The 27754-nt window shown below is 36.9% G+C and overlaps 1 protein-coding gene across 7 annotated transcripts in view; it reads right to left on the reverse strand.

The window, feature by feature from the left end:
* Positions 1-27754, reverse strand: part of rap1gapa (RAP1 GTPase activating protein a) — a 128380-nt gene that overhangs the window by 17100 nt on the left and 83526 nt on the right. For all 7 annotated transcript variants that reach the window (XM_067446281.1, XM_067446277.1, XM_067446283.1 and 4 more), the window contains 11 exons: positions 9986-10033; positions 9486-9524; positions 9177-9362; positions 7254-7357; positions 6437-6515; positions 6161-6214; positions 5849-5932; positions 4830-4930; positions 3730-3859; positions 764-919; positions 505-576 (listed from right to left, as the gene is read on the reverse strand). In XM_067446281.1, the coding sequence (XP_067302382.1) occupies positions 505-576; positions 764-919; positions 3730-3859; positions 4830-4930; positions 5849-5932; positions 6161-6214; positions 6437-6515; positions 7254-7357; positions 9177-9362; positions 9486-9524; positions 9986-10024 (1044 nt within the window). In that variant the 5' untranslated portion in view covers positions 10025-10033. The remainder of the gene's footprint in view (positions 1-504; positions 577-763; positions 920-3729; positions 3860-4829; positions 4931-5848; positions 5933-6160; positions 6215-6436; positions 6516-7253; positions 7358-9176; positions 9363-9485; positions 9525-9985; positions 10034-27754) is intronic.

The raw sequence follows: 27754 nt of genomic DNA on the forward strand, positions 1-27754 counted from the left end.
GAGAATTATGTGATTGCAAGCAGGTTGATCAGCCTGCGCCATCTAGAGCATAACTTTGTATTAAATTTTTATAAAAAAAATTTTATTTAACATTTTATTAATCATTTTATATTTCATATATATATAAATATAAAAAATATTGGTTTCCACAAAAATATTAAGCAACACATCTGTTTTCAACATGGATGATAATAATAATAAATGTTTCTTGAGCAATAAATCAGCATATTATAATAATTTCTGAAGGACGAGACACTGAAGACTGGACTAATAATGCTGAAGATTGAGATTTGCCAACACAGGAATAAATTACATTTTTCAATATATTAAAACTGAAAACAGTAACTTTAAATTATATTTCACAATATAACTGTTTTACAGTATTTTGAACAGGAAATTTTTCTTTTTACCTAGGAAACTGGTATTTACGATAATTCCGAGAGCACGTGAATGCAGCATTGATGTTGCCAGTGCAATGCATCTAAAAAAGAATCATCAACTCACTTTCTTAAAAACGGCTGGGTTGGGGAGGGGTGGTCCGAAGAAGGGGACATCATCTCGTGCTGTCACTGAAACCTGGAGAATGACAAATATGTATATATATATATATATATATATATATATATATATATATATATATATATATATATATATATATATATATATATATATATATATATATATATATATATATATATATATCACTAACTGACTGTGTTACAGAAGCGCTAGATTGCAGTAAAACTGTGATGATGTACAGTACCTTGTAGAGGACGTTGTCAGAACAGGCATTTTCCACTTGCACCACTACATAGGCATGCAGGAAGTTGGAGGCAATCATGTCTGGCACAAATGGAGTGCTCTCCTCTTGAAACACGATGGCCACGATGTCATTTCCTATATGCCTCTTCCTCTGTAGCTGTAATAACAGAACACCAGAGACTTTATTTTCATAATCCTTCATTTAAAATCTCCTCAAGTAACTGTACTTTCAGCATTTACGCTGAAACTCAAATACTAAACAGCTGTTAGAGTGAGATTTCATTTGGAAAATGGATTAGCAGCTTTCAAGTCAAAGAATAAAAAAAAATAAAAAACAGGTCCTGGATGCTGATTGGTTCATACAGTGTTGGAGTCTGCTATAATACACAATAAAATAATGTAGGATGCAAAACAGCTATTCAGCATAGGTTTATAAGGGCCTTTAAAGGCGGGGGTGAAACACTCAGTTTCAGTCAATCTCATGGCAATCTTGAGTACCTATAGAGTAGTATTGCATCCTTCATATCTCCGAAAAGTCTTTAGTTTTGTTATATTTATTAAATAAATATAGGCTGTACCGAGTCTTTCCAGAAAAAACCAGAGCGGCTGGAAGCGTATAGAGTGGGCGGAGCTAAAGAATGACGAGTGCGCACAAAGCGGTGACGTCCTCAAGCGTGGAGAAGAAAACGCTACCCTAAATAAACCATGGCTCAACTAATACATATATGATCCAGAATCAGATCCGGAGGCAGAAATAAATTGAACAGGAGAAGCACCACAGCAGGACGTCCTATGTACTGTATTTAGTGGCCTGTCAACATTTGTGTGGGTTTACTCGTGGTTTATGATGACATGATTCGGTTTATGGACTATTGTATTCAACTAAACCTTAGCAGTAGCAAGCAAACCGGTTTTGCACGTCAGACTAGTGTAACGTCATACATAGAACAAAAATAGAGTAACGTTTGTAACTCCATTGGAGTAACGAAAGCATTTGAATGACAAAGCACGCTTTGTGAGAACGCTAGGTTTATGTTTGGGTGGTTTTACAATAAACAAACTGACACCTATAGTGGTCAGCTAAACAAATGTATTTAAACACACACCATAGATCGCATGCTCCATTGATAAATTAACTAACGTTATACACGATCGTGTTGTTTACTGATGTTTACTCAGGCAACGATAGCCAACAACAGACATTTAAAGCAGTTTTACTCACCGCCTGCTTCCAAAGCAGAACCGAACCTTTATCGTTGGGGCCGCTCTGTCAAAAACGCACTTCTTTGGTAACTATTGATTTCGTGAAGTCCTGTGACAGCAGTATCGGTTCAAATACAGCACTGCTTTCCCGGAATGCTGTGCTGAAGCATTAAAGTCGCTGCGTAAAGTGGAGCGCGGAACGACCATAGGGCGCGCCAGAAGTGTTCACAGACGAGTGGATCTGCACCTGAGAGAGTGTTTATGGGCGTGCATTTTCTCTCTCACTCTAGTCACGCGCGCACCCTTCCGGGAGAAGAGCCCGTACCGTACGGCCCATACACGGACCTTCTGCTCTGTCGACGTCAAGCCGACCCATACTCGAAAAAAACTCTCCAAAACCGGAAGGAGTATTTTTGACACAGAAATACTCCATCAAATGTCCAACATTAATTTTTTTAAACTTTGTCTATGTTTAGGATGGGAATCCAAGTCTTTAAAAGTGTAAAATGCTCAGTATGCATGAAACAGCATTTTCATTCCCCCCCCCCCCCCCTTAATTAACCTACACCCCAGTTAAAAAGTTATATTATGAAATATTACCACATTATTACATTCTTATTACTTTTCAGCATCATTACTCCAGTCCTCATTGTCACATGATCCTTTAGAAACCAATATGCTAATTTTACGTTCAAGAAACATTATAATCAATGTTGAAAACTGTGATAACCATTATACATTTTTTTAAGGATTCTTTGATCAATAGAATGTTCAAAAGGACAGAATTTATTTGAACTAGAATATAAATGTCTTTACTGTAACTTAAGATGTGTATTTGCTAAATATATATATATATATATATATATACACACACCTTGGAACAGTAGTGTATACTTTTAAAAAATAATAGCACATAATAAATTAGCTTTAAAATTAGTTTTAATGAATAATTGGGTTAGGGTTAGGGTTAGTTTAAATACTTCTTATAAAATCAACAAGGCACTCTAATATGTGCTATATTGTGTATAGCCTCTGCATATTTTATACATGAATATACTGACAATGTAGCTCAACATGTCATATTTTAACGCTTAGGAATGAAATTAGCCAGTCCAAACATATTTTACGTGGTATACGAAACCACAGTTGTGATGAGTTCTGCCTGACTTCTAATGATAAAATCGATTCATTTTGAAGGTTAAATGTATGTGTCGATGATGTTGTGTGCTGAAGTTGTTTTTCACAACATGTCACAACAGATGGCTGGAAAGGACAAACACAGAGGTTATTGCCGCTCATTTAAACATGGACATCAGTTCACCAACTCTATCTGCTGTCAACCTCCAATCACTGCAGAGTGTGCACACATGACAGCGAGAGCGAGAGGAGCTCGGTTCATGTGTTCTAAATGTAGAAGATTCCCTGAGGAGTGAGCTCTAAAAACACTCTTCCTCTGAGGGCGCAGCACTGCCAGTGAAGGTGCAGAATAAAGGTCACTTTGTGAGTCAACAATCATCTGCCAGCACATCAGCAGTGTATGGCTGCAGGAAACAGCATCTTTCCCAGTGCTAAGGAATCTGATTTCAATCCTCCTGTCAATCTAGGTGGCTTTTGTTTTGTTTTATTACATTAGATTTGTATCTACAGGAAAGGTTCATCAGGGACAACTGATTATATTATGTCATACTAATGATTAAAGGTTCCAATAACAAGGAAAGCACAAGTGATATGAGTGAACCCACAGTATGGTGCGATCTTGAGTACCTGCTGTGTATCACCCTCTGTGTAAGGCAGCTTAGTTGACACATGGAACATGATCTCCTTGTTGTGGAAGTTGTGGTATACAGACTCAGAGCCTGTCTGTCCATGTGTCACGTCCAACCCTCCACGAAACCTAGTTGAAGAAAACATATTAAGAGGGTTTGCAGACATGAATTTTATCATTAGCATTAAACTTTACACAGACAGTCAATCCAAAATTTAGCATGCTTTATAACAGGAATATATTAATAAAGGTTACAAAAAGAACACTCATGGATGAGCTTACTAAATGGTATTTTATGGCAATATATGGAGGACTAGGAGAGCCGCATAAAAATAGGTGTATATATATATATATATATATATATATATATATATATATATATATATATATATATATATATATATATATATAGGTATCATTTATTTATTAAAAGCAAAAGGACATAAACATTAAACTAAAATTAAAACATTAAATTAAATTATTATTATTTTACCATTTAAACGTGAGTGATTTATTTTGATAAATAAATAATGATTAATACATTTATTAAATTAATATTTATTTATTTATATGATACATTAATTATTTTATTAAGTTCTTTACAGTGTTGTTTTAGTATTTTTTCAGATCTTATACTTATTTTAATTCATTTAGTTGATTCATTTTCATAAATCATTTCAAATAAAATTTTGCGTTTAAGTTTTTAAGTATGGTTTTTCATATTTATATTTTATCTAAGCTATATTTCAGTTATTTGCAGCAATCCAGTTTAATCAGGCATTATATATGCAGAAATAGCACCATAAGAATTTAAATTTACTTCAGTGTTTTACAGCATAAACACTGTGTAAATTGTAGGCATATATTTTGTGTGATTTGGGGATCAAAAAACAGCAAGCAAGCAAGTGTAAACAAACACCGCTATAAGCAAGTATATTTCGTTCTTGGTGAAATCTTGCCTCAGATGGGCACTTTTAAAACTCCAACATCCAAAGCTTCTATTTTAATTCATGCATGCAGTTAAACATTTCATCTAGTGCGTCTACATATCGCTTGTGCCGTACTGAGAGAGTAAGAGCGTTCTGTTTATAAGTGTTACCCTTTGAAGTCATGGAGCTCGATTTTCTGTCCCAGAAACTCTAAAAACTCCACCAAAGCAGGACTCTCCTCGTTATTCCCAAACAACTCCTCCTCTGAAGTCTATGGAGATACAAACACAACATACTGATAAGTTTCAAGCTAAAATTTGTACTTAAGTGCCTATGGCAGTAGTCACAGTAACCTGGTTCTGTTGAGATCTACGCAACAAAGTAGCTTCATGCATTGTCATTACTTCAATTACAGAACAAAATGACTAAGAAATTCAGGCTTTCAGATATCAAAAATCACAATAGCAAGACCACATAATGTTAACAGCACAAAGCCTGACATTCAACAAAACCCAAATGAAACGAACCCTCAAACAAAAAACCAAGAACATCTTGATGAGGACAAAAGCAAAACCTAAATTGCTCATCATGAGTCAATTATCTTGATGAAAATGCTAATTGTTCCTCTGAATAAACAATCTCCCATTTAGAGCAAGATTTGAGGACTGATCCATAAGGTGCATTTCATTAACAGTTCCCATCAAAAGCCTTGGTGTTCTTGCTGCACACACTTGGAAAGGTTGAGTATGTAAACACATCGATCCATGAGATGAAGAGGCTGTTCAGACCTCCGCTGTCATGCTAATATGCTAAAGGTGTTGCTGGCAAGCCGCATCGAAAAACCTTTTAGGTACATCTCGCTCCCACTCGACTCCTCTCTGCGGCCTTAAAGGTCAAGGACTGTCTTAATCTAATCAAAGCACTTCTCTGGGAACAATACCCTTATGATTTTAATACAAGACAAATAAAGACAATGGTTTGATTGTTGTCTAAGCAGAGGAGCCATTGTGAGGTCGAGAGGAGGAAGGACTGCTTTGTTAGCTGTTTGTTTCAAAATTTTCAAAGGTGGTGTTCTAAATAACGATGAATTATGCTGGCGAGTTACAGCAACATGCTCTGTGCATCTGCTAAATGACGGGAGATCGGTTGTGAAGAAGCTAACGGAGATAAGGCTCCCCATGCGACTTACCTGTCCAAACTTCTGATAAATGACTCCAAACTTGAAGTTGTTGCTTATGACGTGTTCGTCGAAAGTGACAATGAGCCTGGAGGCCTGCGGGAGGGGAAGATGATTTAAATAGTATGATAAGTGTCCTTTAGGTACCGCTTTGTCAACACAGCAAACCCTTGAGAGACAGAGAGCAACACTCCTGCTAAAAGTAGGGTATTTCCCAGTGACACACTTTAATTAACCAGGACAAATGATCCGGGATCATGCATTGGTGTATAAACCTTATCACTATGATGCAGGTGGGTCATACAAAGACGTAGGGTTGCGTACCTTTGGGTAAAGCACTGGGAAAAATCTGTCCACGTTCACCTCTTCACAGACGAGCTGACGATAACGAAAAGAGAAAGCACAAATTGATTCACCTCACTCTCATTTGATCTTGCACAAGTGATGCAACGCTATGGTCATCTGTCTGGGCAGGATAGAACAGACTCATGGGGAGTGAGACAATCGGTCATGTCACTCAGAGAGAAGTGTGATGAATTGGAGGGCCTGAAAACAATAGTGCTGACCCCTTCACCCCCTCCCCGCCTGATGCACTCTCACCTTGGCCATCTGGACGATGTTGGGGAATTCGGTCAGACAAGATATTGGAATCACGTCGTGATACGTTTTCATTTTTGATCTGTAAAAAAAAGACAATAGTAAACATAAGATATATATGTAAATGCAAATGTACTATTCTTACCACACCTGACAAATAGTTTACTACTATGTTAGACATAAAAAGCTAAATGTAAATATAAAAAGACATCATTTATTTGAAAAGCTACTTTTTCCTGTATATATAATTCAATTCATTAAATATATTTCTTAACCCATTGACAAATAGTTTGTTCTTGTATTAGGAATAAAATATAGCATCATGTTGTGAGGTTTATAACACTTATTAACAGCTCCAAACTTCAGTTCAGTGTCATTGTGGCATCATTAAATGTGTCACATGGATTTGATAACAAGAACATCCTGCTGTCTTCCCTCCACCCACACACATTGGCCTATATTGTCCATCTGGTGCCTAATGTGGAAATGAGGGTGGCGTGTACATTTGGCCTGTTTAATCTGCGAGAAAAGAGGTTTTATAGTGGGTCCCAGGAAGCGTTCACAGTTGTTGTCAAGGAATAGATACCAGTGTGTTCTGTTTCATGTCCACAGTAAAAGCCAAAGATCAAAACAAAGTAGTGGAACTGAGAGAGATACTAAGCCCTTCATTAGCCACCCTCATCCACAAATGACATTTTAAAATAAATGGTAAAGACATTTGGTAGGACATGAGGCCAGGAGACAAATAAGTGATCTGAAGGACGGGAGAAGCAATCAAGAATGGACAGAGAATGAAAAAGAGGAAAGGAAAAGGTCACACCTGAGCATGAGACGGAGATGCTCTTGGTCCCCGATAACATCATATTTCATGGAGAACACCAGGTGGCCCAGGGCACTGTCCACTGTATAATAATTAAAGTGTTCCTAATGAAGGGACAGAAGGCGAAGCTGTGAGCGTTCATTCATCTTCACACTTGCAAACTCATCTCAGTTTTTAGTCCAACACTCCCCCACAGACCTAAGGGCTAACCGACCACTTCTTTATGCACATTAGTCTAATTTATAAAGGATATTAGATGTGAATACATTAAGCCCATTGAAGCTAAAGCCTAATAAATCTTCATTATGTCTGGCTGTTACAGTGTCACATTGGTCTATGTAATTAGGTTACATTTGTTAACAATTATATCACTGAAATGTATTTGAGTCATAGATGAAAGTGGTTCTTTTCTGAATGTTTAGCTTTTTCCATGCGTTTTCAACACTGATTTGGTGGACTATATTCAAAGTCTTCATACGATTCTTGTCACTGATAAACAGGAAGCTATTATTATTTGAACTTAAACAGTCAAATTTGTGAATTAATCATTCAGATAAGATTTGTGAACTGAATTAACTGATTCACTGACAAGATTTGTCTCTAAAAAATTGCTTGTCTGTGAATTGAAAATTGGTACTTTTCTTACTCTCATGCTGTTCAAACTTGAAGTTCAGTTTTTTTTATTTCTTTTGGTTTAGACTTTAAAAAGAAAATGATAGTCCTGGTTTGCTTAACGTTCACACGGTCAGTTTTAACACTGACTTTAAGGATATAAAACAAAAAACAGCTTCAATTACATATATTTTGTAATGGAACATCAAAAACAATGCTGTTTGCTGGGCTAAATGTGCTCGTTTTATGTGCGTTAATATGATGGCATTGTTACCAAGTTTTACCAAGAACTTATAAAATGTGTAAATATGTTTTGCATTCATATTACAGTCGAAATGCACCAAAGTTCATTAGGAAGCGGACCGAGACCCCTTGAAAAGGTGTGCTTGTTTGGTGTGCATCAGTCTTCGAATGGCAGCGTTTACATTTATTCAGATTAACCACACTAACAGTTGTCTGGCTATCACCAGACCAAGCTCAATTTAAGATTGAACATTGTATTTTTTACTGCACAAAAGGCATGTTAAATGAGCATAATTCAAATTACTCTGTACGCATTTGGATAATTTTTCAACCAATCAGACCACAAAAGCTGTGATAAACGAGCATAATTTAAATGACTCTGTATGCAACTGGATAGTCCTTCAACCAATCAGACCACAAGAGGCGTGATCAATGGGCATAATTCAAATGACTCTGTACGCAATTGGATAGTCCTTTAACCAATCAGACCACAAGAGGCGTGATAAACGAGCATAATTCAAATGACTCTGTTTGCAATTGGATAGTCCTTCAACCAATCAGACCACAAGAGGTGTGATCAATAGGCAATGACCCATCGGTTTTCTATCCATCATAAGCTAGTCTGTGATTGGTTCCCGGAAAAGTGTAATAAAAGCATTACAAATTAATGTACAGGTTTCCAGACGGAGCTACAAGGTCAAATCAAATCGCTGACAGATCAGGCTGGGTTTACCCAGTCTACACCAACGGAGCAATCGCACTAGAGTTTCTTTTAATCAAACTGAAACTGAACACACCCTCAAAAACATGTAAAGTAGAGCTAGGACAGATTTGCAGCTAATGATGACTTACATTTTTGACTGTTCCTCTCACAAAGCTATCAAATGCCTTTAGAAAACTTATAGTACATAAATATGGAGACATATAGTGCATATGGAAATATAATGCATTGCGTTTTGTGCTCCATGGAAGAAAGAAAGTCATTAATTTTTTTAATGACATGATATGAGTAAAATATGAAATTTTTAACCATTTTTGGGTGAACTATTACTTTAAGAAAATCCTTACTTTGCCCAGAAAATGTTTCCTGTAGATCTTAGCTGTGGTGTTGCACTCCAGTTTGAAACGTGAGGTGGGAGACAGGAGCTGCTCCAGGTCAATCCCATTGCTCAGCTCATGATTAGTCCCTTCAATCCAATAACCCCCAAACTGAGGCAGCAGAATCAAGGGAAATGGACTCTTTCTGCCGAGAACCTGACAGAGACAGCACAGAAAAACAATTACATTGACAGTCGGTCAGCAAGTGCACAATAAATTCCACTGAGATATCGATTGCAATAACAATTTCTGTCAGCTCTTTATTTTGAACTGCTTTACCTCATGGACGCTGGGGTAAGGGATGTAGTCTTCCTCAGTCTGTAACAACATGATGTTCAAACCATTATATATGCAGTGGATTAATTTGGTTGCAACATACCTTTTATAAACTCCAATGACCCCCCCCCCCCAAACACACACACACAAACAAAAAACAACCCTGCTTGCTCTTCTGCTGGTTTATTTAAGAGAACTAACTCACTAACTGTACATGGTGCAATCGGTTTGATTCTTTACAGGCTCTGAGGCCTCAGGCCAGAGAATATTGCTCAGCACCAGCTAATCTTATTTGATTGCAGTTCCATTAGTGGAAGAGAAAGTGGTCTACGGATGTCTTTGAAAACTAGATGCACCAGCTTGACTGATAACCAGCTCTTCTATTTGAAGCCGTCTGCCCGCAGATAAAACAGCAGCCCGTGGCCCTCAGACAATACGTGTTTTGTATTATTGTGAGTGTGCGTGTGTACAGGGACAAAAGGGAGCCAGTGAGGTGAACGTACTTTGAGAGGAGGAGGTAGAGTGCATCGTTGCTCGTCCATTCTGTTGCTCTGAAAGATAAAAAGAGAGAATCTGTCAGCCCTATAGCAGCCCTGTCAACCCACGTGTGAAAGCAAAAATAACACTGGTTAGATACTGAGGAAGAGGAATCTGATTACACTTTTATCTCTTTAAAAAAGAAAAGGAAATATCAGTATACAAATTATACATCTTATGAATGACACAATGGAAATATCATTCCTAGAAGCAATTCACTTTTATGCATGATATTTTGGCACAAAACATGGAGTATTTAAATTAATATAATACTGATAATGCATTTTCATTATTTTTTAAATGTAAACAAACTATTTTTTATATAAAAGGAGCTTATGTGAGCTGCAATTAGTGGAACAATTCAATATGAGAAAATTCCCTTTTAGCTATATAAAAATATAAAAATGTATGTTATTATTGTAATGTAATATGTAGTTAATTATATATTCTGGAAAAAAACATTGAATTTTAAGAAATTATTTCACATTAAAAGTATGATTTACAAAAAAGACTAAACATCAGTGCAAGGATAGAAAAAGCAATCGCCAGGGGAAGGAATGCATGAAAAAAGTTAAACAGCATAATGGGACATTCATAAAAAGATTATGAAAGACCATACAATCTTAATAAAAGATAAAAGAAAGTTCACATGCATTTAAACTATTAGAAAAGAGCACATTACTTTAAGTAGACAAACTGACAGACAGAAAAAGTTATCAGCCTTTAGATCGGTCTAAGACAATGAACTGTTTTTTTTATTCTCTTTAATCAGGTTTTATGAATATGGCAGACAGTGGAACACAAGATCAAAGCAAGATTGTGAGAGTGCAGGGAGAAGACTTTCAAATATTTGCAAGGCTATTTATAGCCATTGTACAATATATAACATCCTGAATCAAATAATTTGTCCACTTCTTTAACTAAAATGCTGAAGAAAAATAAACCCCCTCTTATTTGCTAAAAAGAGTGAAGTTCAGATGGGCTGAATACCAATCTTCTGATAACTGCTGTAGATTTGAAATGCTGCACTGCATGCAACAGGGATTGAATATCTGATCTATTTGATGACGAATTTCAGCAAGTGATCTTTACGGCAGACCAGCTGTGATATACATACCAACACATTTGTCGTTTAAAACATCCTGTACATCTAGCTGAACTTCTCATTTACTGTTTTATGTCCTCCAGCAGCAACCCAACAGTAAATCAGATCCAATTTCAATGTCATGTTATTCTCTGAAACATTAAGGTGCACTTATTATAGTTTTTTAATAGATATCTGTCTGTCCTAAGTTAGAGATAACAACAGTAATATCAAATAGCCTAGATCAATATGTCCCTGCTAAACAGCAGGATCTTGTATTTGAGCACCATAAATAGGGACTAATTTGCTCTCCTCAAAGTCAAATCATGTTCTCATTGTACATTTGGCAAATATATATGTGCATATTTATAATAAATATGACTTTTACTTGCCCCATTAAAAATGTATCACATATCTTATGTGAATGTGGAAACATTTGTTGTTGCAAGCAACAAATATTCCACATGCACATGGACAATGAGCATAAGATACAGTGATATAGTGTTAGTGCAGAGCTTGTTGGGTAAATGACTGGCCCTGGGGTCATCCTTATGGTTATAATGAATAAATGTCTTAATCATTTTCAGCGATGACTTTCAACTACAGCAAAATACATTGCTACAAATGACAAAATTACAAGTGCTACTACGTAGCCAGTTAAGACAGCTGTTTCAGGGGTTAATAGAAAGTATCTACATCAAAAATGAAAGGCAGAGGGCAGAAAAAATGAGGAACGTAAAAAAAAAACACATTACCTGCATTTTCTCAATCATTTCAAATAAATCAGTAGTCTGGAAGAAAGGAGAGGAGATGAAATGAGATGAGATGAGTTTAGAGTTGACCCCTAGAATACATTCCCATGATGTGAGAGGGGTGTGGCTGACGACACAGACGACAACACTGCAGTGCCTGATACATCTAACTGCAGCTGTCTAATGAAAATATCTCATATATCTCTCATCAGGACTCAGGCATTTAAAGTACTCAAACTGCAGCCATACTCCTACTTACAGAAAACTGCATTTTATTAACCAGTTGACTTTATCAAATTGTATAAGTAAACTCATAGAAAAGTGTTTTAATGGGATGGAAATGTTTTCCTCACATAATACAGATTTTAAAGTGCACCTACCGGTATTATGGTTTTTCAGATATTACCTTTCATGTAGTGTGTAATGTGGCTGTTTGTGAATGTAAAGGAGCTGCAAACTTTCAAAGATCAGGGTGAACGATAAATAGAGTTCTATCATCACAACACTATTGATATATCTGGTCTTGGCAGAATAGATCTGCTACGCTGCTGCTGCCTTTATTGCTACCGCCAAGACATACACAACACACACCTGTGAGCAAGTAAGACATGCTGATGCTGTACAATAGAACATACATAAGCTACCTGTAGCAGATCTATACAGGTGGAGTTGGGGAAGGAGGAGCGTTTCTGAAAGCGTGCTGCACCACTAAAGTAAATGCTGCCAGAGTATTTAAAGGTTGAGCACGCAAGCATTTTGGCTACTGATACAGCAGAAACCAATCAGTGTACTAAAGATGACGATGTGATTATAAGCCGGTAGTTAAAGGATCTCTTAGCCTTTAGAGGCCTTTGGAGTTTCATGACGGAACTTTGTATTTATTGTCTCCCAAAAGAAAGAACTGCCTGAACCTAGTCGACAGTAATTCCTAAAAATGTTTTGAATAAATTGAAATTATTAGCAAAACTATTGAGACACATACAGTGTGGAAAGTATTTGAACACCCTGCTATTTTGCAAGTTCTCCCTCTTGGAAATCATGGAGGGGTCTGAAGTTGTCATAGTAGATGCATGTCCACTGTGAGAGACATAATCTATTAAAAAATCCAGAAATCCCAATATATGATTTTTTAACAATTTATTTGTATGATACAGCTGCAAAAAAGTATTTGAACACCTGTCTATCAGCTAGAATTCTGACCCTCAAAGACCTGTTAGTCTGCCTTTAAAATGTCCACCTCAACTCCATTTATTATCCTAAATTAGATGCACCTGAGGTCGTTACCTGCATAAAGACAGTAGCTTGGTGAAAAAAAGGTCCACTGTTGGAGCAATCATTAGAAAATGGAAGAAGCTAAACATGACTGTCAATCTCCCCCGGACTGGGGCTCCATGCAAGATCTCACCTCGTGGGGTCTCAATGATCCTAAGAAAGGTGAGAAATCAGCCCAGAACTACTTGAATGGCCAGGTCAATGACCTGAAAAGAGCTGGGACCACCGTTTCCAAGGTTACTGTTGGTAATACATTAAGACGTCAAGGTTTGAAATCATGCATGGCACGGAAGGTTCCCCTGCTTAAATCAGCACATGCTCCGGCCGTCTTAAGTTTGCCAGTGACCATTTGGATGATCCAGAGGAGAAAGTCATGTGGTCAGATGAGACCAAAATAGAACTTTTTGGTCATAATTCCACTAGACATGTTTGGAGGAAGAAGAATGATGAGTACCATCCCAAGAACATCATCCCTACTGTGAAGCATGGGGGTGGTAGCATCATGCTTTGGGGGTGTTTTTCTGCACATGGGACAGTGTGACTGCTCTGTATTAAGGAGAGGATGATCAGGGCCATGTATTGCGAGATTTTGGGGAACAACCTCCTTCCCTCAGTTAGAGCATTGAAGATGGGTCAATGCTGGGTCTTCCAACATGACAATGACCCGAAGCACACAGCCAGGATAACCAAGGAGTGGCTCTGTAAGAAGCATTTCAAGGTTCAGGTCTCCAGGCCTAAACCAAATAGAGAATCTATTGAGGGAGCTCAAACTCTGTGACAGTCAGAAACCTGACTGATCTAGAGAAGATCTGTGTGGAGGAGTGGGCCAAAATCCCTCCTGCAGTGTGTGCAAACCTGGTGAAAAATTACAGGAAACGTTTAACCTCTGTAATTGCAAACAAAGGCTACTGTACCAAATATTAACATTGATTTTCTCATGTGTTTAAATACTTATTTGCAGCTGTATCATACAAATAAAAAAATCATACATTGTGATTTCTGGATTTTTATTTTATATTATGTCTCTTACAGTGAACATGCACCTACGATGACAATTTCAGATCCCTCCATGATGTCTAAGTGGGAGAACTCGAAAAATAGCAGTGTGTTCAAATACTTATTTTCCTCACTGTAACTCAATCAACAGCTCCCATATTTGGAACAAAATGGTTATAGCTGATTGCCTTTGTAGCTATGAATTTTGTTTCAATTGTCTAAATAATAATTGGTTATAACTGAAGTAGTTTGCAATCATTTCCCATATGCCAATTAGCAATATGACAGGGAAGCATTCACAGTATGAGGCAAATTATTGAAATTCAAGGCACGCATGTAATATTTAACTTCTCAAATGCACTTGTTTTGTTTTCAAAAATGTCTCATTATTAATTTTGACTGATTCCCACACGCATTACCATGTTCTTATCTACTGGTGGCTGATGTGACTCTAGTGAGCCTATCCTAGCCTGGAGAACTTCCAAGACAAAGGCAGTAGAGTTCTGTCCAGCCTTTGGGATGGACCCAAAGACAACGCAAATGTGAGTGGAAACAATTATCTTCGATCTGTGGAGATTGAAGACTGGATGAATTTCTCACAGTCTTGAACAAATACTTTGTGTACTGTAGCACATTGTTTGAGTACATTGTGTGAGTCCTCCACCATTGGCAAACAAACCCTACTGCTGCCTTTAACACAAACTTCAGGAAACTGAACCATGGCAGTTAAAATACTATTGACACAAGGTCAAAAACATTACCAAAGGGACTCTTTCGCCAAATGACTAACCAAAACACCAGATAGTAAAGCCATATAATAATACTACTAAAATCTATATTGCGCACTTTATGGTTCACAATAATCAGTATCCTCCCTAAACAAACATAGACAGATGAACAAACACCTAATGGATTACATAAATATTGTAAATACAGTTAAATTATATAATACAGCAACATATTACAGTAACCTTCACTGCAACATTGGAATAATCTATAGCAGATAGCAGATATATAGATGTGAGGAATGTTTTATAGACCAAATCCATTTGATCTTGAGATAAAACTAAAGGTAACTGAACATGACGGACTGTGGTTAGCTTTGAAAAGATGAGTCTGCAGCAAAATTATAGTGCATGTCAGTTTACACTGATACTAGCTCTGTCAGTGATGGGAGAAAATCCATATTGTCTTTTCTTGCTTGTATTAAAATTGCTGCACAAGGAAAGGAAAACCTTTAATATTTTAGTGTAAGAAAATGTTAATGTATCAAGTAAGCATTAAATATTTTTGGAGATGCCAGAACTAGCACAAATCAAATATATCATGCTTTCTCCACACTCAGTTAAGTAAAATTGTTTATTTTACAGTTTACTTGCTGCGGGTTTTAACAATATTTTGCTGCATAGAATTGACTATAAATAATGAATGTGTGCTGAGTTCAGAATTATGAATGAGTGCTGAACTTAAACACTGTTGCAAAAACAGATCTTTACCTCCCATCACATATCCAATATAATATTTAATGATATAATATCATCGTTTTGTTTATATAGCAGATACTTACAGCATCAGGTCTTTTCCAGTGAGCAACTGTCACTTGCAGCGGGTTGAGCTGTGCATTATGACTTTTAGCCATTTCTCAAAAAGTAAAATCCAAAACCTCTTTTAGAAATGCTCTACTTTAAAAGCCAAAGAGCAAAAAATGGCACGGAGGCTGCAAAGCTACAAAGTCCTCCGTCCTCAGAAGTGACAGGAAACCTTCAGCCCAGAGAGCTCCTGCAGGTTCCATGTCAATAAAGTGAGAAAACTCCAGCAGGGCAGCACTAGACATCAGTGTGTACACTGGGAGGTGCGTGCATGTCTGTAACCTGAAGTCTAATTGTGTATTTAAGCATTAAAGATCCTTTAACTCCAGGTGCTCTGGAGTCTTTCCTCTCTCAGGGAAAAGTGAGTTGTGGAAAAGACGTTGCATTCCTACAGAATTAGCTTTCTCTCTGTCTTGCACTTTCTCTTTCTCTCACTGGCAAGGGTTCAGGGTAAAACTGAGCTGATTTCAGTTTGGATCTGTTCTCTTTCAGTCAGACAAGCCTGAGCAGATTCGTACTTACTTGTCAACTCTGTTCCAAAACCTAGTGCAACATTGTAACCAGTGTTTGAAATTAATATCCGCCAGCCTGCCAAATGTATGTAAAATAAGTGGCGGGTAACACAAATAAACTTACTAGCCAATCTGGCAGGTTATGATTCGTAAATTATTTCCTTCAAATAGCCTCTAGCATTAGCAAATAAAGCGTAAAGTGGACACACTGAATGAGAAACGTCATGTCTTTGAAATTTTAATTACTGACTACACCCCATGCTGGAAGATTGTGTATTGTGCATTTTTCAGTAATATGTTAGCTTCATACGAAATATAATAATATATAAATATAACAATCACACTTAATCTTTCCGTTTGTACAATTTCTTCAAACACCTAAAACTCATAGACGACACTGTGTTCATTCATAAAGGGAACTTTTGCCTGTATCCTTGTGATTAGATCAATTGTTTTAGCCTGACACCTTAAACTTGAGATCATAAGTACAGAATGATGTGTCCAGTGTGCGCTACCTGTGATGTCCGGTGTGTAACTGGACAACTAGAGGCCACTTTTTCAACCAGGGTTGATTTTTTTTTAACCAATGTCGGCCATTGGAATTTTGCCAAGACGTTCCTGGATCAACATATTTTGTAGAGCCTGGCACAACATTTCACTCCCCAAATTTTGTCCAAGTTGTAACCCTACCCTAGCCTGCGAAAACTCAGACAACTTCCAGCAAATTTAGATTTGCTCTGCAAGTAGTCTGGCAAAGAGCTCATTCAAGCCCATTTCCAATCTGTCGAAATCGCGACACCAATCAGAAACGTTGGGGCAGGCTTTACACGATGACGACAGCGCATCAACGGTGAAGCAGGATGCCGCTGTCGAACATCACTCGTGCGAATCAGCTATCGCATCTGTTTTAACCTATTAAAACTTTTCCTTTTCGTTAAAACCTGAGCAAAGAAAAACACTCTGCTCCCAGATGTGGATTACACCGGCTACTTTGATGAGAAGGATGGGGAGTGTGATCATGTGCTAACACCACACAGCAGCTCTGGATCTGGCCTTTCTGTGCTTATTTTCTTCACACTAGATCTGGCAATCATGTAAAAAATGTAAATACTTGTAAATAAATAACTAGCGTAACTAAGCTCAAGTCTGAAAATGTTCTAATACATCTGAAATGAATTTGAATACAGTTTGTAAGACACAATTTTACAAAGACTCCTCAATATTATTTTATTTTAAAAATATTGCAAATCGCGTTCTAATTGAAATCCAAATGGCTTACAACGGAGGAAAATGCGATCAGAGCTTGATGTTTTTGGTTCAACCGTCAATCCGAGATGTTTCAATAGGTCTGAATTGCTATTAGGTTTTTTCAATTTTTGCAAACATTTTGATGGAGTGGCGGTGGACCCAGCTATTATCATATGTATTTTACAACAACGGCAAACGTCTTCAGAAGCCATTACAACATCTTCCTCGAAATCACAAACAGAGAATTGCTGTCTCAGATGTCTGATGCCATCGCTCTGCTACGTCATCGTCCGTTGGTGATGCCCCTTTGGAATTTTTCTATTAGGCTTTGTCAGACAATAACTCAGTTACTACTGAGAATGGTCTGGTTTTAACCAGGCTACCCCAACAGTTTAGACTAACCCTACCCAAAATGTATTCTGAAATGCAGTTGAATAACACTGATAACCCTGGTTGTAAGCCTAAACTTGACATAAACTGTAAACTTGTCCCTCAAATGTGATTGGATGATTGGAATGTTGTTCCATGATCAAAAAAGATGTTAATCCAGGAACATGTTGTACTTGGTGAAATCAGGTTTAACCTTAAATATGGTCACTGTAATTTTGCCAAGACAGACATGTCCTGGAACAACATTCCTGTCCTAACCCTCCCTACCTGTAAACCTATACCCATAACTTTCTCTAAAATGAGAGGGAAATGGTAGGTGAATAAAATTGGTGTAAAAGCACCTAACCCTGGTTGTAAGCCTAAAGATCCCATAAACTGTAAACATGTCCCTTAAATCTGATTGGTTGATTGAATGTTGTTCTATGATTAATAAAGATGTTGATCCAGGAACATGTTGAATGTTGTTCACCCTTCAATAATGAATTTAGTACACTGACTTTTAAGAGGAAACAGCAGATCACTTTGTGCACAGGTTTGTGCTACATTAACCAAACTAAAAATGCCAGAATAGTTTATACAGGTAAAGACATGAGTTTGGCTAAAGTGAGGTAATGCCTAGGAGATCAACATGCGGAGGACATCCTTTAATTTGGCCACTGAGTCTTGGAATAAAATCTAAATTAAAGCATGCTGTCATCTACGTGTGCAATCAGGATAGGCTTGCCGGAAAAGTATGATATACGATGTCTCAGAGGGTGTGAAGGAAAGACTGTGATGCAAGACTGACGGCTTATTATGTCAGATTAACAGGTCTATTGTTAGTCTGACTGGCATCATTATTTGAGACAATTGTCCCGTTTAAGCTAGGTGTGTAAACTCTGATTGGCCTTTAACAATTCAACTATGTTCGGAGATTTGAGCAGAGCTTCCTCACTGAACGCGAATTACTTCTGTCTGAAAAGCAATTTTCAACATTAACAAAAATGTATCAACTTTGTTTGATTAGTAACTATCAAACTGTTCTAAAATTGTTCTAAAGACTAAGTTCATTAATATGTTAATTAGTTCACATTGTAAGCTAATCTTCCAACATAGCTTGAATTTATTTAAGATGCTGAATAATCATAATTTATAAGAGGTGGACAATAAATTGTCCAATCTTTAATTAATTGTACATAAAATTGACTATTATAAATAGCTCAAATAGACCCTGAAATAAATCTGTCATTTTATGGTTGCAAGATGAATCAGCACATTTGGGTTGGACTGTAGTGACTTACTATAGAGAACATTTTTTATGGAAGATTTTATCAAAATGTTCTGAGGAACGTTTTTTCATAGTTATCTATGATTCATGTAAATCTGCCAGACAGAACTGGCAGTCTATTCTAATAAAGCTTATAGTCAGTGAGTGGATTTGGAAATGGAAATGCCTCCAGGGCTTAGCAGAAATGAACAAATCTATTTAACTCATCTTAAAGAGACATTGTGTCTACATTTTAAAAGATATGATAAAGAGCTGGTACACTTATCTCTGTTTTATCCTCAGCCAAATAACAACAATACCATTTTTACTACTTAAAGGTGCTCTTAAAGTTGAAAAATTGAATTAACCTTGCCATAGTGAAATAATAAGAGTTCAGTACATGGACATCACATACTGTGAGTCTCAAACACCATTGCCTCCTACTTCTTATGTAAATCTCATGAATCAAAAACACCATGGAAAAAAAGTGCTTCTCAACATAACGCCAACCGCGACGCAAGCATTGGGGATCATTTATATGTACGCCCCCAACATTTGCATATGTCCAAACATGTTCATTGTCAGGCGGAACTGACGAAGCGAATCATCGAGACTGCAGGTAAACAAACTTCTCTCAAGGGCACATGTCAAGTTCCAGGCTGTGCAGGAGACGTGAGGACTTTTCTACCCTTCCCACAGATAAAAAAATGTCAACAGTCATGGTTGATGTTTATTATAATCAGATACCACAACAATTTAATTCAAGATCGTTTGTTTGTTCTGCCCATTTCAAGCAAGCTTCGCTCAGGATCTTAAACTGAAGAAAGTGGCAATTACAACTGTATTCCTGTAAGTAGCGATTTTATCCACTTATTGACTGTTTAAACAATTTCTGATTAAATTGAAAGTTTCTTAGAGAGACAGCATTGTCTAGATAAGGCAAGATGCTAGTACAGTAACAACAGGAAACACCAAGTACCATACAAAACGAAATAGTGTGTCTAATGACAAAGGTTAATATTATTTTTTATTACAAAATACAACCGTAAATACGTTGCTTACAGATCGTTTACTTGATCCTTTTAGTAAACGTCACCTTTTCCACCATATAAGTTAAAACGATAGTCATTTGACAAGGCTAATTAATTTAGTAAAAAATATATATATTTATATTTTTGAGAACTTAATTATGATATTTTTGCATGCTTGTATTTCCGAGTACATCACAGTCACTGTGTAACGTTAGCCTACATTGTGACTAACGTTATATAAACATGCACCGTGCAAAATCAAACTTGATACTATTTTCAGCATTTATTTTAAATTAATTAAAGCTTATAAACTTATTGAATAGAAAGGTTTTGTAACGTTATAAACAGGGATGGAAATTAGCACCCGCCACCAGCCAAATGCGGGTGATTTTGAGTTGTGGCGGGTAAACTCGCTTCACCTACCGGCCACCGTGGCGGGTAAAATAGCATACTGTTTCCCCTCTTTATAAACTTTGTTCAGTGCATGCGAGTGCGGCCGTATGTCCGAATATGACCAGTCGTTTTCGCCGTCATTACCCGGATGTAGTGCCAGAAGACGCGAATACGAACTCGCACGCGCTGAAAGAAGATCCGTCACTGTCATCCGGAAGCGTGCACCCGTCTCACAGCGCGCAAATATTGAGTTCTCTTTCAAGTCTTGTGCTTAAACAGACAAACTCGCACAAAAAGTATGCCAACATGTTTATCTTGATGAGTATCCAAGCAGACATAGTCTGAATATGCCTTAAGTGAACTTTATACAGTCGTGAAAGATGACGCATATCCTTCTATTAGGTCTTAAAGGGGAAGTAGCCTTTACTGCTCTGTTTAATGTCAAACAAAAGGACATCACTCACTGCTCTTGATTGAATAGCTTTTGTAAGTTTAATAAGGATTAATCTTTTGTTTAAACAGTTAAATATGCAGTTATTTTACATTTGATTACTTTATTCAATTTTTGTACCTTTCTGCAGGCCAGTAGACCTGTACATTATTATTTAATGTACACATGAGTGAGGTCGAGTTAAACATTTTAGTTTGAATTTTATTTTATACTGTGGGTTGTTGCAATGTGCTAAATAAATATATGCATAATTTGTAATTGATGTATTATTTGAAACTTTAATATTAATGTAATTGCAATGCCTTGATTTTTAATAAAGTTACACAGTCATAGCATTAGCCATAAATGCAATGGATAATTGGCATAATTTCTTTTAGTGCTTCGGTTTCAGCCAATAATTTTTATTTCTGTGCATCCCTACTGACAATGTTCTGCTCGGTATGTCGTCAACACACTTCAGAAGATGCCAAAACTAGTCGTTTCATTGTTGGTACTAAAAACCTAAAACTGGAAGCCATAAAAGACCACGAATCATCCAAATGCCACATCCAGGTAAAAAAAAGAAAAAAAGAGAGAGAACACAGAGCACTTCTCATTTAATGAAATGTATATCAGTTCATGGTTTGTGTGTGTATAAGAGTGAAAAAATGTCAGTATTTCATTGAGATTTGAGATTAAATAAACAGCTTAAGTATTGTAGAGCTTGTAGTATTAATTTTCACGTGCAGTTACACATTGTCGGTTAAAAACAAGAAAGTGGCTGGTTAAAACATTGAGTGGCTGGTAGATTTTGAAATCCACCAGCCACAGTGGCCGGTGGACAAAAAAGTTAATTTCCATCCCTGGTTATAAATGTCTTCACGGTCACTTTTGATCAATTTAATGCATCCTTAATAAAAGTCTTATTTTCTCTCTCATTTTTTAATCTTACCACAAAATGTTTGAATTGTATCATTGTTTCCACAACAATGTTAAAGGGTTAGATCACCCAAAAATGAAAATTCTGTCATCAATTACATACCCACATGTCGTTCGACACCCGTAAGACCTCTGTTCCTCTTCAGAACACAAATGAAGATATTTTTGTTGAAATCCGATGGCTCAGAAAGGCTTTCATTGACACCAATGTCATTTCCTCTCTCAAGACCCATAAAAGGCACTAAAGACGTCGTTACAAAGCCCATCTCACTACAGTGGCTCTACAATAATTTTATAAAGTAACGAAAATAGTTTTGTGTGCAAAAAAACCTAAATAACAAGTTATATAGCTATGGCTGATTTCAAAATATTTTAAGCAGGCATTTTAAGCAAGCAGGCCTGTCATCACAGTAATAAATAACATTTTAAAATGTATTAAAATAGAAAAAGTTTTAAACTTCAATAATATGTCATAATAACTGTATTTTCAATATATACATATATACACATTTCATTATATAACAAAATATATCAAAGCAATGGCATTTCTTTGCACAATCTGCACATTCTAGTGGTAAACTATGGAGCCCCGCACATGATATGCAGTAAAAAACTAGTAGGCTAAATCGTGCTCACGATTTACTAATTCATTCCCTCGATTTATAAATGGTGCGCACGATTGACTATTTCGTTCCCTCGATTTATACATTCTGTGCACAATTTACAATTTCATTCCCTCGATTTGTTAAATCATGTTCACGTTTAACTAATTCGTTCCCTCGATTTGCTAAATCGTACACACGATTTTATAAATCAAGGGAACTAATTAGTAAAACGTGCACATGATTTAACAAATCGAGGGAATGAAATTGTAAATTGTGCACAGAATGTATAAATCGAGGGAACGAAATAGTAAATTGTGCGCACGTTTTATAAATCGAGGGAACGAAATAGTAAATTGTGCTTTAGTAATCCTAGTAGCCCTCTTTAGTTATCAAAGAGGACTTCACTGAAACTTTGTTAGACAAACATGTGGAGAAAAATCTTTCAACAGAGCTCAGAGAGAGAAAGGCATACTGATGGGCTTACAGGACTGATGCACAAGGATGTCAGAGGCATTATCTCCACTGTGAAATCAGGCCAATCCTTAATTAATAATCCCCTTCATGTGATTCTCTAGTCAGTCTCTCTCTCTCTCTGTCCATGACCATCCTCAGCTCAGCTCAGCTCAGCACAAACTAAACAATATTAATCTAACTTTATTATACTAGCAGAAAAGGAATGCATCTCTCCAGAGCATCTCATATATATTTTAGGGCTTTTCAACATTTTTATGAGATTAGATAAAGGACAACAACAGGAAAGAAAGGGAATGTGGCACAGGCCAGAGCCCCGTGAGCACTGTACCTCTTGCTCATCATGAGTTTGTGACATTGTATTTATTTTAATTTAGATCTTTGCAGATGCTGCCTATCATCTCAGTTATATGTTGCTAGTGTCCATCCTCTTTACTGCAGAGGGGTGTCATATGGACGCAGGCAGCCCCATATGGTCCTCGTTTTACAGCTGATCTAACACATGCTAACACTGCAGGCCATTGTTGCTATTGTGTGTAAATTGTGTATTATTTTTTGTGCTTTCGAAACAATTAAAAAAGAATGGTGAGACGTTCCCATTAGCCTTCAAACAACAACGCCTCACAGAAGGGCGTCTCAGGCCTGCAGCATGTACGTCAGAGGTGAAAAAAGACTTGGCTTTCACACTGGGTTAGAATTAGACGGTGCGTAAAACTAAAATCCTCTCTAACTTGGCAGGCTCTAATGTAAATGACATCAAACTGCTTAAAGCACAATCCGGTGGAGAACTGCTCAGGCATTGGTAAGTTACACAATCAAGACTCTTGGTGGATATTTGTAAAATTAGTCAAATCTTATTTATGTGCAGGGTCCAAATGTTACTATTTGGTACATCTGTCAAATGAAAACCAACAGAATAAGTACTAATAAGTGACAAATAATCACAAATGAAACCCATAACCAATATAATAAGCACAAATACGAAAATAAAAAATTATAATCTTGAAAGTTCTCCTAGACAACAAGATTAAATGGAAAGCAAATTGAGACTTTTGCTGAAGTCTCCTGAGGAAAAAGATCCCATAATCTCAGGTCAGATGTGCCCTCTTCAGAACTTCAGAAGAGATCTCAACAATGTCAACAATTTTGGATTTCCTGAGGATAAAGTACACACATCTGGAATCAAATGTCACAGATTTTAATATGAACATGTTTATCTGACTACTATCCACATTAATATCCACATCATTTTTATTACTTTGCACTTTTGCTCTGTCAACAACTGTCTCATTTGCATATATACTGTAAAAACGGCAATTAATAAAATGGTGGAAGAGCAAAAAAATATATGTTGAACACATTTTCTTACTTAGTTAAGAAGACATTTTATATTAAGTCTGCAGAAATATATTTGAAAAACATTAAATTAATTGATATATTCAAATCCAGTTAACATTTAGAATTGCAAAAGTTTACTAAAATATTGACTGGACTAAAAAACGTAAATCCAGTCAATATTTTATAGATGCAGGCTTATTAAGGCCAACGCAATATTTTACACAAAATATTTTACTACGGTAAATAGATTTTTGTTTGTGCTGTTGAAATGGGCTCTTAGAAACCTTTGATAATAGCCAGGCCTATCAGAACAACATTTGTAAAATTAGATGTATTTTTGATGTTTTGTTTATGATGTCTCTGCATTATGATGAGAAGATGGATCCTACAACACTTCTATATACATATTACATATTTAATATAATATAATTCATGAACATATGTATCTAACTATTTTATTTAATCGGTCTAATTTTAATGAATATGAGCTTGTTTGACTTTGCGGAAGGATCTGTATTTCTGTATTGAAGTTAGTATTTCAAGGAACATGGAACCATATGCAAGACTATTCTGGTAATTTTTTTATATTCTCTACTGTTCATTAAAAATGAACGGGATCATGTTGGGATCAAGTCCTAACCTTTCTCAATGCAGGACAATTAGGCAAACCAGTAAGAACAACTGTTTCTGTTAGGGCCACTGGCTCAGCTGTTGCTGGATGTAGCTGACCAGCTTGAAAACAGTATGTTTCTCTAGTTTATATCTGATAGGTTAATAAAATAAGTAGCTAAATGAATAGCTGATATACAGTACTGTGCAAAAGTCTTAGGCACGTTAGTATTTTCATACAAAATTTTTTTTTTAAGCCAGTTATTTATATCTTTTACTGTAGTGTGTCATTTTCAAACATTAATTTGGCAATTAATTGTAATAATCCAGTTCGATTTTTGTATGCATAAAGAGTCTGACAATAGTCTCTGCTCCACATGGAGATCTGATCTCATCTTTATCTGTTTGTGATTATGTACAAAACTGAGATGGACTAAATCCAGAAGAACTGTGACACTTAAGGGAACCTTCCTGCAAAACTACATGAATAGGTGTAAGAATAGATGCAGGTGACAAAAGCCATTAGAAACGCAAAGGGTGCTCACCCCAAATATCGATTTGATTTAGTTCAGGGTTTCCGCGTGGTTTTAAAGTCCAAAAAAGTAAATTAAATTAAATTAAATTATAGGCCTTAAAAAGTCTTAAATTCGTGGAAGTATTGAGTTCTAGGTCTTAAATCATTTTAAACAGGTCTTAATTTTCCTACGTCCATGTAACGCTACTTCCAGGGCCGGCTCAAGCTCTTTGGTTGCCCTAGGCGAGATGGAGTTTTGCGCCCCCCCATACCCTCGTCATCGTCTCTAATTCAGCACGTCTGTTTACCTACTCCTAACTGAGAAACACTTAAAATACGGATTCGAACCTATGATCAGTTTGCATCAAAACTTGATGACATGCGTCTTACCCCTACACCAGGGTGGGAAATTAGCACCCGCCACCAGCCAATGGCGGGTACTTTTTCAAAATGGAGGGTGACTTTGGTGTGTATACCAGCCACAGTGGCGGGTGAATGTAAAACATATTTTTACTGGTTACTACTAAACACATTCATTGTAACGGATTGGACGGCTTTGTCAAAGAATGATGTTGCTAGTAACAATAATGCACCTTTGTCGAGTAACTCATTTCATGATTCTGACCGTTTCTGCCACTGAAATGACTGGGGGAAAATGTCCCAATCAACCCAAATTCACCCCATACCATGCTAATGCACTTTCTTTTAAATTTGAATTCTGGAAAAAGTGGCTGGTAAAAAATATAAGTGGCTGGTAAAATTGGACATCCACCAGCCACTGTGCTAGTGGGCAAAAAAGTTAATTTCCCTCCCTGCCCTACACTATAGCCATGGTAAAGAAAGAACAAGGTGATTTCTGTAATTTTGTCTGTCCCAATCAAAGTTTAGTAAACAACAGTTGATTTGTGTTAATGTAAATATTATGGCATCTAACTTTTACTTTCTAAAAAAAAAAAAAAACTGAGAGAGAGGACCCACTTTTTATTTGCTTCTGACACCCATGTAGAGAGCATTTGTACTTTTCATAACTAGCATGCATATGATACGTTATCCACATTTATAACATACTGGACTTTGATATTTAAATTATATCCATGTAGGCTATTGTCAGTGAAGTTATGTTTTATAATACGTAGTAATATGTAGAAAACTAGCAAGTGATAGCTTAGTGACAGAAATCAAACGTCCAATACGGCCAATATTAGTTGATAATATTGATTGTACTTATATAATAATATTGATAAAAGTAAATTTATTTTGTTTGACAACTTATTGGCTGAGATAAGAAGACTAATCTCTATACTGGGCTTTCTTTTGATCCTCTTCCTTTCTCTTTTTCCGTCCCTGTGCATCCGCGGGTTTAGACGCTTCATTTTTGATGAACGCGCACGGGATGAGCTTGCCTGACCTAACGCCTGAACCAATAATCAATAATCACCATCAATTCAAGCTAATAATTGATAATTAAACATGTCTCTGAGGGGGCGCCCTATGATGATCATGTTTAATAAACATTATGTTGTATTTCGCTTGTTCTGATTCTATGCTAAAAGTAATGGGCGGCACAAGAGGGTGCTCGCGCCACCAACACTACTGTCGCCCTAGACAACCGCCTAGCTCGCCTATAGCAAACGCCGGCCCTGGCCATCTCTAATGTTCATGGAAGTGCTCCCGCAGTGCTTTAGTGTGTGTGTGTGTGTGTGTGTAACAGATTTTATTCTTCAGATAATATAGCGAGAATATGGGGAATGAAGATGTTCTGTATTGTTGGATTCTGGGTACTGGATTCATTAACTTATCAGTATTAATATTGCTATTTTATACTTTTTACAGAGTTCAGAGGCATTGGAGCATCACAAAGTTGGAATGAAAATGGGAATTCTTGAAGTGGTGAGCAGCTACAATTCCACTTCAAGATCACTCTCCGATGTGGTAAATGTTGCAATTGTCCTTGAAGAGGAAGTTGTTCTGGAAAACATGGGAGACTTTGTGAGTGCATTCCAAACCTGCAGCACCTCTCTCAGATATTGAAGCTTTCGCGCCTCGATCTCCCCCCGGTGAGCGGTCCCAGTATAGTCGCCCCTCTGTGTTTTCTAATGGACGCGAGGCCAACTAAACAATAAAATTACACTTCAAATATTTTTCCTGCTCTCTACTGCGCAACTCCGGTCCCGAAATCTCTACTGCGCAAACTCGGTCCCAAGATGTCAGCGCCGTGCAGGCCGCCTGAAAGCTTCAAATCGTCCAAGCGGAAACGGATGATGCCGCATCGTCCATATTTTCTTACGGTCTATGGTGCGTTCATTGTCCTCTTTG

The sequence above is a fragment of the Pseudorasbora parva genome, chromosome 6, assembly GCF_024679245.1.
Source record: "Pseudorasbora parva isolate DD20220531a chromosome 6, ASM2467924v1, whole genome shotgun sequence".
NCBI classification, from domain to species: Eukaryota; Metazoa; Chordata; class Actinopteri; order Cypriniformes; family Gobionidae; genus Pseudorasbora; species Pseudorasbora parva.